This window comes from Stigmatopora argus, chromosome 12 (genome assembly GCF_051989625.1).
Source record: "Stigmatopora argus isolate UIUO_Sarg chromosome 12, RoL_Sarg_1.0, whole genome shotgun sequence".
Lineage (NCBI taxonomy): Eukaryota > Metazoa > Chordata > Actinopteri > Syngnathiformes > Syngnathidae > Stigmatopora > Stigmatopora argus.
This window is the reverse complement of record NC_135398.1, coordinates 9,813,701-9,829,621: the sequence shown is the minus strand read 5'-3', so window position 1 is coordinate 9,829,621 and position 15,921 is coordinate 9,813,701. Positions and strand designations below refer to the sequence as shown.

Here is a 15,921-nt window from a genome sequence, read left to right as displayed (position 1 = left end):
ACTGACATGTAATAATTTCGTTGTGTTTCCTGCCCTCTAGCGGACAAAAAGAGAATTGTAGTTCTAATCTGGGCATCATTTTTAAACTCATAAAGATGAAATCTTGTTAACGCCAATATTTGTGTGATTGTAATTCTATTTTTCAACGAAAAAGGCACACAATTGAAACACATTCAAAAAATTTAATTGGCGTTATGTATCCTTTACATGGCGTTCTGTATTTCAAAAGTAGGTCTGTGTGTGTTGTGCTGAAGGTGTTTAAAAGAACATGTTTAAATCTATTAATGTTTTCCAATTGCTACGCAAAAGGAAAATGTTATTGCTATGTTCATTTTCCTTTTCTTTTTTTTAATTCCGGTAAAATATAAATCGTCATGCAGGTTCTGGAAGCTTGGGTTTTTCTTGGTGATACAGATAGTCAAAAGTAGAGTGTTTAGATTATTCATGTTTGTTGACTTTTAATAATAGTCCAAAAAAAATAAAATAGGGGGGAAATGTCCCCATTTTCAACACTTGTGAGCCTCCATGAAACTGTTACAATGTGAACTGATTTGTGCTTCAAAAGAATACAACAACCATGCAAAACACACAGCTTGAACTCATTCTCCAAGGGAGAAGAAATACTATTTCCCATACCTGACATAAATTTTACATATTAATTCAATGGAATACATTGGGGGGAAAAGTGCAACTGACTTGAACTGAGACGATTTCAAAAAGTTTAAAATCAGCCCATTTAAATCAATGTAATGTCCACAATTGTCATGATGGTCTTTACATATTGAGGCTGCTAATTGGCTCAGTGGCGATGACAGCAGGAAAAGTCATCTCGATGTAATAGACGGCAAAAAATAAAATAAACTTTGTATGATCCGACCCCCCCTCCCAAAAAATGACATCATGGCGTGTACACGTCAAGGGCAAAGACTATTGCTAGCGAAAAGAATTTAAAATTATGGTTAACAAGGGATAAATTCTAATATAAAAAGATAACACTGCATTGAGTCTTGTTGTTGGTATCAATTCCAACACACAAAATACAGGAGCTTTTTCCTTTAAACATCCACCCCCTCCCCCCAAAAATAATCATAAAAAATTGAAATGATATAAAACATATGCACATCTATCAGATGTTTTTTTTTACATAAAATGTACATAGATACCTGACACGAGTGAAGAAAATTTAAATCTGAACTTGGCTGTTACAAATAAAATGTACATTTGAAGAGAGCAAACCCTCGGGATTCACAGTAAGACTTGGATGACAACATTGTCGGTACAGTAAAGTACATGGGAAGAACAGAACGGCAGATCTAACCCTATAGGGGCCAATAGCACTGAAATCAAATCAACTATTGCACATTGTGACAGGATACCCCTCCGTACCAATGCGGTAAAAGATGGATGGGACTCTGACAACAGAGTGGCGCCATCAAAATCTCCGAGAGAGGATGTCACCATCAAGAAGAGGTGTGTCTGCCTATGAAGACTGAAGACAGCAAACAGACAACTAAGCGGAGCTCAGCTTAGAGAAGTTTGAATAAGCTCAAAATGAAGGAAGAGAGGGGAGTTGTATTGACATAACTTATATGCTACTACAGCAGGTGGATGAATTGGTGGTGGTAGTAGTAGTACCGACTCAGTTGTCCCGGGTTTTGGAGGTGGGGGGGAAGGCATTTCAAAAAGACATGGCCTTATTGACAAAAACGGGCACTGTTTGACTGTCCAGCACTTAAGGTTCTACCCCTGCAGCACTGCTCGACACAGCAACGGTCTACTATGGTCGGTGAAACCTGAAAATAAAAAAATAAAACATTTCAGACGTGTTACTGAAATAACATTTGATCACCTTTGCACCTTGCTTTTACATCTACAACCAGGGTATGCTGCATACTAGAAGGGAAGTGTGTATTTACGTGGTTGTGTGACTGCAGAGAAGCATCAAATAAAAGAAAATTCACATTACCTGGTTAAATGACGACTGGATTCGTGCACTTCCATCTCGTTGCTTTTAAAATCGTTGAGCTCTTTTCGTATAGCTGCCTGAAAATGATACATGCACAAAAAAGCTTAAAATGCAAAGTAGACTTTTTTTGTTCAGTAAAAAAAAAATTCCAATTCAGTTGGTGGCAGTGAGGACAGATCTTAAAAGGGGGAAAATTCTAGCCTGAATTTGTACTTTTATTTTTATGAAAGCACAGCAGGCAGCCAGTCTGGATTTGGGGATAAATCTATTGACAATTGAGATTTTTGGGGCCTTTTAAGTGGCACATTTGGAATATGTGTCATAGGAGTATAAAGATTGATAAAAGAAAAAAAAAATCAGCTTTTGAACTCATAACAAATCATTTTGGTTTCCCATCTGAGTAAACAAGTTCACTTGTAACATACATCGAAAAGAAAGTGCATTTGGTGAATTTGAGTACTTTAAACTTTACTAAATCTAACCTTAGTGGTTGAGAGCATAAATACAAATTTCCTGTTAGGGAAAATTTATAAAGCTTAGTGTAATGCCAATGTAGTTCTTTTTCCAGCCATGCCCTCATTTTGGAGAGAAGTCCTGAACATTTGCTCATGATATTTATTACACATGCAGGCATAAATATTTGGTGTCATTGCCTTGAGCAATGTGCATAAATGTTTTTGGAAAAAAAACCTCCTAACCAGGGCAGAGCGAAAGCCTCTCCGGCAGGGGACGCTATGATTCAGACATACATTCTTTCTCATTCAACATCATTCATTGTGATTGTGACACAATGTTACTGAGCGTCTATTACCTAGTATACAGAGCTTGCACGGTTAGGTGCAAACAAGCAAATTAGTTAATATTAATAATAATATAATATATAAAATTAACGATTTATAATTGAAATCATTAGTCATTGGACTAGATGGTATGTTCTGGTCAAATGAATATATTTTAGTAGCCAGCCTTACTGCACATAAACTTTGTAGTATCCGCACTACAGAATGACATTTTAGAATATTTTTATATTCAATTATTTTAGGTTAGTTTAGGGGGGAAAAAGCCATATAGGCATTTTCTCACAGTCAATGTACAGTGGTACCTCTACTTACAAAATCAATTAGTTCCAATGAATTTATTTAAGAGCGAGGCAAAATTTTAAATTGAGCCTTTGATGTTGATTATGGGAAGTGGGCATGTCGGCAGTTACAGCCCACCGTCCCGCATCGCCGCTTGTCCGATTACTCCTTTACGTAAGGGGAGCGGTTGCATAATCAAAAATATAGCCCCTGCGAGTGGGCCTCAGGTGTGATCTCGCATGCTCAAAAGGTTGACAAGCCGAAGGGAAGGCATGGGAGGGGCCAGCAAGGGGAGAACGGAGGGCGAGGACAGCACTTGTGGCTGTTTACTTCCTGAGACGTCTAGTCTAAAATAACAACTAAGAAACTACATTTCTGAAAATGTGTCCAGCACAATGTCCCTAACTGTTGATTTAAATCAAACGAATTGGAAAAATAAATAAAAAGGTGATTTAAACCATGTGGGCCTGATTCAAGATCTGGAAACCTTTTTAAATTATGCGAAGTAAAAGATGTGAAATATGTCATTGGCCTTGAATGTTTATCGCCATCCCCGGCGCTAAAATATGATCATTCAGTGCCAACTCGCAGGTGAAAGGGATTTGACGTCTATTACAGTCAGTGGAAGCCAATGATAAATGTAAAACGGTACTGACCTTGTCAGCTGCGGTGAGACGGGTCCAGGGCTTATCTGCCCGCCGGTCATAGTCCTGCGCGTCGGAGACCTCCACGTAGTCACTGAAACGGATGAGGATTTTGGCCTGTCTTAGCTCTTCCACGGTGGGCCTCTGGCTAAGCTGGATTTTTAAAAAAAAAGTTGCCACTGTTACAAAAGTCAGTCAGGTTTCATTTTGACTAACCTAGTCAGAGATTTCACAATATTTTGCATCAATGTATGACAGCAAACAAACATTTGTCGTTTCCAATACTTAACCTCTTTAATGTTACTGCAAAGATTTCCATCTGAAGTCAGGTTTTTTTATTTTTGAAGATGCATTCAGAGCCTGAACTGCAGCCCATCGGACGTCATACAGTAGTGTGTGAAATAAGGTGTGCTAATTGGGCTGTATTACATGTATCACATGTACACAATTCTAGTACAGTTTTTGCATCACATTCCTTAAGAACAATTTGAATTAGACAGCTTTTAGGACCACTCACTAAGGGCTAGACTATGAGGGCGCCACTGGAATAACACGATAAAAATATAACGCAGGAGATATCTGATTTTTATTTATTTAGTCGAGTGTGTATGGCCTACAGGAGCTGTATCACATGTCCACAAAATTCTAATACAGTTTTTGAATCACATTCCTTAAGAACAATGAACTAGGCACCTTTTCGGACCACTCACTATGGGCTAGACTATGGGGCGCCACTGGAATAACACGATAAAAATATAACGCAGCAGATATACGATTTTTTTAATTAATTTTTTTGTCGAGAGTGTGTCGCCTACGGTGGTACATGAAGTGTTGCTTAATTGAAACGACATGAACACATTCAACACCTCTCTACGGGGTCCGAAATTTTTGGCAGCAGATGCCGCCAGGTCCGAGGGCGACAAGGACATTGAGCAGCACGCGATGACTGCCCGCCTACAATTTGTTGTGTTGACTCACCTTTCGAGTCAGCCTTCGCTTTATCTCCCGCTTCTCCTCGATTTCTTCTTGCTCGTTGCGAGCTGCGGAGAAGGAGGAGGAGCATTACTGTCCTTGTGCAATTACTAATGAGAGACACTGACACACGCTCTGTGTAATGCGGCCAATTAGAAGTAGAGCAATGCTAAACTCAAGTGAATCTGCTGTGTAGCCTCAAATAGCTTTCATCATTGGCTGTTTAATAATATTAGCGATGCATATCAAGGGAGCACTATTGCTTTGTTCTCTCAAGTTTTCCCTTTGGTGGATGTTGATTGCATGATTAGCCAATTGGATTTAAATAGAAATCACTCATTAAAATGGATACATGTGTAAGTGTGTTAGCAGTTTTGGAATGTTTTGCATTGACTCATTAGAGCAGCCATCCCAGTTTAAGTGGATTGGATGGACGCGTCCGTGGAATCAAAATAGTACCTGACGACAAGGTAATGCATCCAAGTTTGTAAAATCAATGAGCTTGATTTAACCTAGTGCATGACAGTGATAGGCTGTAAAGCTTTCATTGTATCCCACCCCCCGCGTCGTCTCGTCTGCTGAGCCTTCAGGCCGGGCAGGAAGTGTTGGTAAATCACACTTTGATGTGAAAGTCACAGAGACCCTGGCAACAGGGCTGTGCCTCTCTGATACGGCTCAGCTAATAAAGCAATCTTGCCAGGCCCGACTCCCTTTGGGTGTGCAGCATGCTTTCCAAGATGTTAAATGTCAGCTTGAGATAGAATAAGGTAAAGGAAAATAGCAAAGCAATGTGATTCATCATCAAACTAAATAATTGGACAAGTTCCATCAAAGTTATAGATGAAATAGAAATTATAAATGCTCACGCTTAAGGATGTTTCTCTGCTCCAGCTCTTCTGCTGTCGGTCTTTGACTCAATCGCCTGGTGAGAAATGCACCAAAAACTCACGGTTAAGACAATATTTAATGTTAGGACATTGTAATAATGCGTCCTCCTCATAGAAATGATGTTTTTCATACAATACATATTCAGAGGGCGCTTTAAATATATAAGCAGTCGAAGTGTCTAAATTTACCACAAAACAGTCACTTGGGATTCTTATTATAGCAACTGTGTCAGAGCCCTGCTTCTTTAGAGAAGTCAGCAGGCACTGGATTGATTGTCAACACCTCATTATAAATTAGAGCCATCTGGATGTCCCAGCCTGGTATTAAAGTGTATCCTAGATATGGCCGCATCGTGAAAAAACGGCTGCAATTTTTTCAAAACCTTTGGACTCAAGGCCTGCATCCCAATCAGCAAAAGAATTGGCTTTACAAAAGATACTTAAATAGAATCCTGAAAGTGGAACAATGTTCATCTGACAGATTAGTGCTGCTTATGTAGCACAATATGTCTTGTCTTTTTGTTCCTCGCCCATTTCTGATTCAATCCACTTAAGTCAATACCAGAATGAAATGTCATAGGATGCATCACATCACACTGAATTCTACAAATATTATCCTTCTAGTCCGCTTCCACCTTCTCAGGTTTTTAAAACCAGAGGACATCACGTCCTCGTACTGAACTATTCTGCTTCATCTCACATTAAATTGCAGACCTTCCAGGACACAGTGCTGTGAAAGTGGCGGAAAGAGGGAGGAAGAGATTTTTTGGAAGCATGACAAGAATACAGGCAGGCCTTCTGGGAACATGCGCCATATTCCAGTCACAGAGGGGAACGCTGGCTCATGTGCTAGTGTCGGCAGAAGATAACCTTCCATTTCTCTCTCGCAGGAATATTTCCCACTTCTACAGTCGCTGTAAATTACTGGAGTCGAGGTGGTTTTATGTGGTGCGGACATGTGCAGGAGTTGGGAAGAGATGCTCTATGGTGGTTGCAGGATGACGTGTGAACACCGGAGAGAAGACAAGGAGGAAAATATGGCTGCCAGTGATGCGTTGTCAAAATTAGGTCAGCACCATTTTAAGAGGCTCATTTCAGAAAGATAAAGAATTTATCCTTGTCGGATGTTGAAATAGAAACATAAAAGGATGGATATAAAAAAAAGTGCTTGAAATGAGGTGGGGGGGGGACTCAGCTTTATATTGCCTCAGTTGGACAGGAAACTGAAGTCTTGTCAGCACTAAACTAAGAAAAAGTGCTCAGTTTTGCAGACAGGAAGAGCGAGCGCTGTTTCCAAAATGTTATGGTCGTTTACTTAGTTTTTTTATTCGTATACGGGCCATAAAAAATACTGTTAAGCCTAATGCGATGCAAATCACTGAAATGAGTCACTACCGTTTGTGTCACAGCATTGAGTCATGTTTGTAAAGGATTATCCTGGGTGAATAGCCACATCGCATATAAAACCATAATTACGTTTTTATTTTATTTTTAAAAAGTCACTCATTTTGAAGTCGTATTTAAATTGATCATTTCTTTACATGGTAACTTGGGTTCCTGTTTATTATTATTCTTATACATTCTTTTTGATGTTCATTTGTATTTGCATTTTTTGTAATAGAAATTCCTCAAAAACAAGGACAGTCATTCAACATGACAGATGCCAAATCCACTTTCACTAGGCGGGCTGGCAGTGTCACTCCCAGTAAAAATGGACTGGATTTCTATCGTCATCAACGACACTGGAGCATGATCATTCACCAACACCACTCCCAGTACAAACGGATTGGTCGCCTCCTGCCGTCAATGGCAGAAAACATTTCAAAAATGTGCATAGCACATTTACATCACATACCCAACAATGACACAATCCGTAGTTATGACTCACCTGGTGAGTTTGGTGCCAATCTGCTGTCTTGACTCCAGCCTCTCCTCATCTGTCTGCATTGGCAGGATATTCTTCTCCTCCAGTTCCCTCTTGGATGGACGGTTGCTCAGCTTGATGGCAAGTGAGTCTTTGCGGAGCACCTTCTGAGCAAGCGTGCCTGAAATTACACATTGCACGGCCTCAGGTGTGAATACAAAATGTACCTCTGAAGCTACTACCAAAAGTAACGGAGGAAAGAAAATGCTTATTAATACACCACCTGAATAATAGATGTGTAAATAACATGAAGGGCACCCGAATGGTTTAAATATTTTACGAAAGTTTGTAAAGTTCTGAAATGATGTCACTCCTCTAAATTGCACAGGTCTTGTAAAAGAGCATTTAATTACCATATTATTGCAAAAGGCTCTACTATCTTAGACACTACATCTCAATTAATCTCTGCCTGCGCAAACCAACAAGTGCTTTTTCCTAAAAACATCGGTGTGCGCTCTTTTTTTTTCTCCACCTCTCGGGAAAACAACCGCAAAACTAAGCATCTCTCTGGCTTATGCACACATTTCCCATCTCTCTTTCACACAAACACAAAAACTGTCATAATCTCTCTTACAATGTCACAGAGACATACGCACGCACAGTGAAAACTAGTAAATTCACAACCTAACACATTCAAATGTGATTTGGGATTTTTGTCCTCGTAACTTAAAAAATAAAGATGCACTCAGGTGAAAAACACCAAGAATGTCACCAAATACAAAAGAGACTGCATACTTGAGCAGTTATTGCCAAGAGGAGCAGAACAATTTGTGCTTGCGGGCGACGGCACAGTTGTGAACACATTTGTGGAAGACACATTTTTGTTTTTTTGCATTGAAGGTCAACCCACAAATGTATTCGGAGTGACGTAAAGTGATGCTAGAAGTCTTGATTGCCCGGATTATTGAAGCAAAATGTGCTAAAACTACATTTCTACCCTGGAATACCTGTTAATGGATACTGTTTACATACATATATACATACATATATATATATACACACATATATATATATATATATATATATATACACACATATACACATACATATATACATATATACACATACATATACACATTATATATATATATATATATATATATATATATATATATATATATATATATATATTTATATATATATATACACACATATACACATACATATATACATATATACACATACATATACACATTATATATATATATATATATATATATATATATATATATATATATATATATATATATATATATATATATATATATATATATATATATATATATATATATATATATATATATATATATATATATATATATATATATATATATATATTTATATTTATATATATATTGTGTATTTAGTGTCCACTACTTGTCCCAAAGATCAGTCAGGCTGCAGCTAACAGTTAAAAAAAAGCACTATAGTTTATATTGCGTATTCAATATAATTCTATATAGTTTGTTGTATAATTTCATTTATTTTTTGTTTTATTTCTATTTCCTGTTTCAATTGTTTTGTTTTTAACTCTTTTGATAATTCAATGCGATTCATGTATCATTTTATTTATGTTTTGTGGACTCGTGATGTAAAGCACTTTGAAATAACTTGTATTGAATTGTTGATATACAAATAAATTTGCCTTGTCATTTTTTCAAAAAGATATTTAAAATTTTGCAGAACTCCTTTAATTCAAGTGCAATAAGTACAGCTGAAATGTTAATGCTTCAAGTTATGAAGCAAGTGGCTGCTTTTGGGGGAATGGATCTCATATGGTTATGTCTCTGGAGTACACCAAATGCTATAAAGCAATAAGAAGAGTCGCTCTTTTCTCCTCGTCGTACATTTCTCATGTGCACCCACCCTCCACTCACTGGTAAATATGGAGTCGTCGTCTTCTTCGTCGTCGTCATCGACGTCGTCCTCGTCTTTGTACATGCTGGGCAGATCCTCGTAGTCGGACTCGTTGGGTATGTTCTCCTTGTCATCCTCGTAGTCGATGATCACTGATGGCACTTCTCTTCTGTCCAAAGGAGTGCACCGATTGCCTATGTGAAACAAGGAGCTAGAAGAGAAGGCAAATTAAGATGTAAATGCATGAATTGCATTTTTGCTACAATTTGAAACAGTTCCAAGGTTGCTTCATAAAAAAGCTCTTTGTAAAAAAACAAAAGAATTAAAGCAAATTTTGCAAGGCTCATCTAAAAATGCTTTCCAGCCATTGCATTCCATGTACTTCTGATATGCCCCATTGATTAATCACTTCCTTCCCATCAGAGCTTCTTATCATGACCCCCTCCGCCCCTCCACCCATTACATAACTACATCCAGCTTTCAAACTAATTGTACACAGTGTCATGACCATACTTTACATCCTTCTATCCTTGCCCAAATGGCTTTTGGCGACTACAGGACGGCAGCGTAGGAGCTTATGTAAGATCCAATCAGATATCCTGTCCCGTTTCAGGAAGATAGTAAGGAGCTCTTGTAAAGGAGCAGCTGATCACGTTATGTCAGGCCAACTGGCTGGCGGATACGCCTACGCTGCGCACTGCCATGCCCACACAAAAGCACACTGAGCTCAAATAAATTAGGCCATGTAGCACTGTGTTCTGTTTCAGTGTTGATTTTAGACCGGGCGACCTCGTTAACACTCGGTTGTCTTTGGTATTAGCAGGTGACTTCATATAGACACACACAAGTAGACTCCAAATAAACACTATGTGCTTTGCTAATTAAACTGAAGCCATGCTCTGATTAGAGTTAATTCAAGTGATAAAGAAAACAACATGAAGGCTGGATAAACACCACATGGTGTGACACAATTGAGTATGTGTCATCATGTTAAGAGACGCATGGAATAAATTAATATTGTATCAGAATCGGGCCTAGATCGATAACTATGCCATCATCTAATTAATGAACAACCACATTTATAAATGATAAACTTAAAATTGTTCAAATCCTTGACTATTCACCAGTGCTGTAAATAAGGCTGTCACATTAATGGCTAATTGACTAAGAAGCGATTAGACTTTGCTAATCATATATTTTGTCTATATTTCTAAATGTCTAACTTAATATTGGACAAATCCTCCTTTTTATGCATTTCAAATCTCAATAGTAAATATGTAAGATTTCTGTGGGAAGTAGATAGATTTTTTTTAAAGACGTTTCCAAAAATCTGCTTTTGTAGTGGAAAACAATGCCCAATACCAATCATATGATAAAAAAAGTAAATTTATTGCAAACAAAAATAGTTTGCATCTATAGTATGAATAACCAGCACTTAACATGTACTGTACTTGAACCTGAAGCAGACTAACAACTCAGATCCTCAAATACATAAATACAAATACATAAGTAAGATGTTTCAAAAAGGTTAGTGTGTAAAACAATGACATTTTGCTTTTTATTATTAGGTTTCTAGTAATCACTTAATACGAATTAAAAAACACATTTTAGTTTTTCCACTATTTGTGAAATTCCATAACAAATTTCAATCCAAGCCAAAATGATTATCTTCTTACTCAATTACATAATCAATAGAATCATTGATTCTAAAAACATGATATTTAAGCCTTCTTGGAAATTTGATTCGAGAAATAAATGCTAAACACTGATCCATAATCCAGTTTGTCATCTTAAGTGACCCCAACGTCTGGTGGCGACTGACCTCTCAAACCTCTGCATGGACAACGCCAGGGTTTTGTTGAGCTCCTCAATGATGCGGCTTGGCGCGTGCAAGCTGCCGTACTGCAGTTGTAGAGGATGCCCATGGTTCTGGTGGAGAGTGGACAGAGCAGCGAACTGGGAGGGCAGCAGGGCCCCGTGGTGACCCGGCATCACTTGGGTAGCACCGCACTTTTGGGACAGAGCGTTGAGCGGATTGGGGGACGGGCACGTGGTGCCGTCCAGTCCCCCTGGAGGTACGCAAATCATGACTTTCTTCGGCGGGAGGGGCGGAGAGTGCTTAGCCCCGGGCATGCAGGGCAATTTCACTGGCTGGCAAGAATCTGCAGAAGACCACCAATTAGGACTTTGATTTGAATGCATTACACTTTTGTTTTTCAAACAGATAAACAAAGCTCGTGAAGCTCAGACACACGGTGATGGAATTAGGTCAGCCCAATGCCACTTTGCGCTGACTGACAGTTTAATAATGACAGCCAAGGCTGACCACAGGAGAATTTAATAAAACTACAACACGTGGCTTTTAGTAATCCAAGTTGAACAAGGAAAAGCATATTTCATCGCCCATTTCATAATTGTAAAGGGTGCGTGATGAACTTGTTTGGGCCTAACCCTAAACACATTTTTAACTCATTCGTCTAGCAACCAAGTATTAAATATATTGTTCCTAGACAAAGTCCTTGGTTCTTTGTGTTGTCAGTATATTTGGGGGCTGACAGCACAAAAAGGGGAGGAAAAAATGTTTTGTGTTTAAGACAGAGGTTCTGAACTCACTTTTGTTTAGCCATTTAAAAGAAACTGAACTCCCTTGCCGTCTTTTGTGTTTACCTTTAAAAAAAATTTAAATCACAAATTTCCATATACTTGGCAATGTTTATTTGAATGCAAATTTAGTAGTCTTGTTAAACAACCCTAATTTTTCAATTATATGTACCTACATTCTATGTAGATCACATGTGTCAAAGTGGCGGCCCGGGGGCCAAATCTGTCCCGCCGCATCATTTTGTGTGGCCTGGGAAAGTAAATCATGAGTGCCGACTGTCTGTTTTAGGATCAAATTAAAATGAAGAATATAGATGTATATTACATTTCCTGATTTTCCCCCTTTTAAATCAATAATTGTAATTTTTTCATCAATTTTTTCTGTGTTTTTAGTTCAAAAATCATTTTGTAAAATCTAAAAATATATTTTAAAAAAGCTAAAATAAACATTGTTTTAGATCTATAAAAAAAATGAATATTTAGGGCTTTTAATCCAGTTATTTTAATCCATTTATTTAAAAAAAATCCTAATATATCTAAAATGGTCCGGCCCGCGTGAAACCAAGTTGACATTAAAACGGCCCGCGAACCAACCCGAGTCTGACACCCTTGATGTAGATGAGAATACTGACCGGTGCTATGGTTTGCGATGCGGGAAAAAGGCTTGGGAGGCAGAGCTGGCGGCTGTTTGTGGTACAGTGGCGGTTTGGCAGAGTTGTCCTGAAGGTCACCTGGGAATGTGGCAGACTTCTTGGGAGCGAGGAGCAAGGATGACTTAACAGGTGGCTCTTGAGGGCAGACGTCGCCATCCATCGTGGTTCGAAACTCACCCGTTGCTGAGCAGATAGATAGGGGTTAGAGGGAGGTTGCGGTTGTTCGTTATATAGTATATATTGTTGTTGTTTTGCGTGGTCTTGTTGTACTGTTTTTTTTAATTAGCATGAAAGAGTAGCGCCACAATAACTGATTGACACATCATGCACTGAATCATCTTTATAAATAGCACTTAGCGAGGACAAAATGAGGCTCAAGGTGCTGCGTTCATTGTTCTATATCAGGTTTCGGTAAATAGCATCGGTGCATTATGTTAGAACATGCGCATGCTGAACATTTCATTGCCGTATTGGTACTCCCTGTTAAGCATATCCTACAAATGTAATTGAAATGTTCCAAAAATAAATTAAAAAACACCCCAAAACTTTCATACTTCTTAAAAGACATGAACCACTAAAATTTTTATTTATTTTGCCTCAAAATATTGCGCCAGTCTTCTTTATTAATGCATGAGTTTATTACTTAAACATTACTTTGTCGAGCAGGAAATATATGCAAGAAATACATATTCTTTGTATTCACTTCACTTTCATGTTATTAACGGGCAGTGGATAAGATCAACTTCTTTTCCTCATATACTGACGCATTAAACACCCTGCTGCGAAGTGCCTTTAAAATTTCACTGTGCTTTGAATCTGGGCCATCCGAGCACAGCCTATCGAGAACAAAGAGTTTGTACAATCACCCCCAAAATTATATAATGGGGGGAAAAAAATCGTATCAGTCAATACCCTGCACGAGTCTCAAAGAGTGTACTTGAGAACCCACTGATTAATGAAGAGATGAGAAACTTATACGGTCGCCGAACCACTTTCATCTTACTGGCTTGATTTGAGCGCAAAAGTGCCATGACATTATGATATAATATGATAATTATATGAGGCAACTCACCTTTCTCAAAGATCTCCTTTAATACTCCCCTCTTGATCAATTCATCTCGACTCTGTCGCACTGACATCTTCCTTTCCAGCGCTGGGTGATTGGAGAAGGAAAGAGGAATTATCAAAACATCCACTTTCTTTCAGAATGTGCAATTTTTTTTCTGCAAAATATACTTAAATGACCTCTAGAGACCAGAGCGAGCTACTTCCCAAACAATTTCTCTTTCTGCATTTCTTGCTCATTAAAATGAAACTACTAGAGTACATATTTATTTTATGCATTTGTCAGACCTTAAATCATGTTCTGTGAAAATGGTGGCAGAAAAGAAAGGTTAGCTACCCCGGCTTGAAGGTTCACTTAACCCAGTTTAATGCATTACCTGGAAAATACAATAGATTTAGTGCAGGTGCTTATTTTATAGAAGAAGAGGGTATAGTGAGAGTAGCCAATGCAAGCTTTGTGCAGGCACCATTCATTTGCCATCTGGACATGGTAGGATGGACAACTGATTCCCTGATATGAGCGTCTAGTTTCGCTGTATATTAAAGCCTAATTCATACACAATCAGAGTAAAACGCCAAGTGGTTTTGCCGCGATATGAACACAGGGACTTGATTAATCTAAGAGCTGATAAAAGCACAAAATGATTCAAACAAAACTATAGTTTGATGCATAATGCATAAAATGGCTCATGGCTACCATGCTCGTCTATTTTTAGCCTTCAAAACGTGGAGGGACTTAACATTCTCTGCCGGGAGGGGTACAGCAAAGCTGTTAAGAAATCACATTCCTTGTTTCAAAATCTAAACTTGCATTAAACCAATCATAAGTGTAATGAGGATGAGTTGCAACACTGCATTGTGTGCACTTAACATGTCATCAAAGAGCCCTATTTTACATGAATCCTCACTGTTTATCCAACGCATTAGTGGCTCGAAAATAACTGGCCCGGCGAGAGTGTAAATTTAAACAGCATACGACGTTGCGACAGTAGAAAAAAGAGCAACCATTTTGAATTTCATAAAAGGAAAACATGTCTGGCATTGTCTGGCTCACAGTTCAAATGGAGTGGAAGTCTATTAGTGTCAATGATGGTCCCTGAAAGAAAGAGTGTGCGGTCGATTGGTCGCCGGTCTTTTGGTCGCCCGGACCGCGACAACGGGCGACCAAAAGACCGACGACCAAAAGACCGGCGACCAAACAAGGTAAAACAACACGGTCTATGCATCAATAAAAGCCAACAATGGCCATGAGCAGTTTCACTGAGCCGACATGTGAGTGTATAAGAGTTTGTATGTACACGAGTTGTCCCCTTAGGAAGGTACGTCAGTCAGGGTCTTAACAAGTTCTCCAACAAAAAACAATAAAAGTCCGGGAAATTTGGAGCTTTTCTTTAGCCTAATAATAAATAGGGTATTAAGTATGACTAAATAGTAATTCGCAGTTTGTATTTAGGGAATTTGAGCAACAATTTAAATGGTATTTATCAATAACCTTCCGGGCGACCAAAAGACCGGCGACCAATCGACCGTGTACCGAAAGAAAGAAGAGAGTCTGTAGTGGCATTTCTCTACCTCAAACATTTGCTAGACATCTGAATAACAACATATATCAATATAGATGCACTAGTTTTGAGTGGATCACAAGAAAAAAAGGCCAGTATGTTCACTCAAGGTGAACAGCTAAATGCAATAGGATGGCAGACTAGAACACTTCTCGATCCTATGGCAAATAAGTGGCTATTTCTTGGGATACATCAGACTTTCGTGGGAATGATCAAGGGACAATGAGACCCATATTGCCGTTTTTCGAAAGGACCTCGCAGACAAACCCATTTAGTTTGAAAGGCAACATGACAGTCAAGATGAATGAAGATAAGTTGCTTGCCATCTACAAGATTTGGACTATAAGTAGTGGTAAGTATTTGAATAGCACAATTCAAGATAAAATTCACAAGACACAGTAAAAAAAAAAATCAAAACTATTGACCCAAGAAGTTACAAGTAAATGGATGAAAGTCACATATCATTTCTTGCATTTTGCATTTGAACAGTGAGGACAGTTAGGAATACGCTGTAGTTTTTGGCCCTGATTGTATAGATTGAAAAGCATGTTTGTCGACCGATGCATCAGAGTACGTGATCAAAGTGAGATGCCACTTCCTGCAGCTGAGTTTGGAGGGAGGAGTCACCTCTTCCCACCACCTAGTTCGTACACACCTTAACATTAGTAGTAGATATAAATATTTATCCTTGCACCGCGGGTAGCATTCCTA

At 38.5% G+C, this 15,921-nt stretch overlaps 1 protein-coding gene across 3 annotated transcripts in view; it reads right to left on the bottom strand.

Annotated features, from left to right (window-relative positions):
• Positions 1–162: 162 nt before the first annotated feature.
• The window catches only part of LOC144086099 (phosphatase and actin regulator 1-like), a 30,304-nt gene continuing 14,545 nt past the window's right edge, over positions 163–15,921 (bottom strand). For 2 of the 3 annotated variants that reach the window (XM_077615892.1, XM_077615891.1), the window contains exons 3-12: positions 13,656–13,736; positions 12,563–12,766; positions 11,152–11,491; positions 9,350–9,540; positions 7,437–7,593; positions 5,528–5,583; positions 4,668–4,729; positions 3,702–3,842; positions 1,967–2,043; positions 163–1,793 (exon numbers count right to left, since the gene is read on the bottom strand). In XM_077615892.1, coding sequence (XP_077472018.1) covers positions 1,778–1,793; positions 1,967–2,043; positions 3,702–3,842; positions 4,668–4,729; positions 5,528–5,583; positions 7,437–7,593; positions 9,350–9,540; positions 11,152–11,491; positions 12,563–12,766; positions 13,656–13,736 — 1,325 coding nt within the window. In that variant the 3' untranslated portion in view covers positions 163–1,777. Of the gene's footprint in view, positions 1,794–1,962; positions 2,044–3,701; positions 3,843–4,667; positions 4,730–5,527; positions 5,584–7,436; positions 7,594–9,349; positions 9,541–11,151; positions 11,492–12,562; positions 12,767–13,655; positions 13,737–15,921 lie in introns of those variants that run through there. The other variant, XM_077615893.1, reaches the window with a different exon arrangement.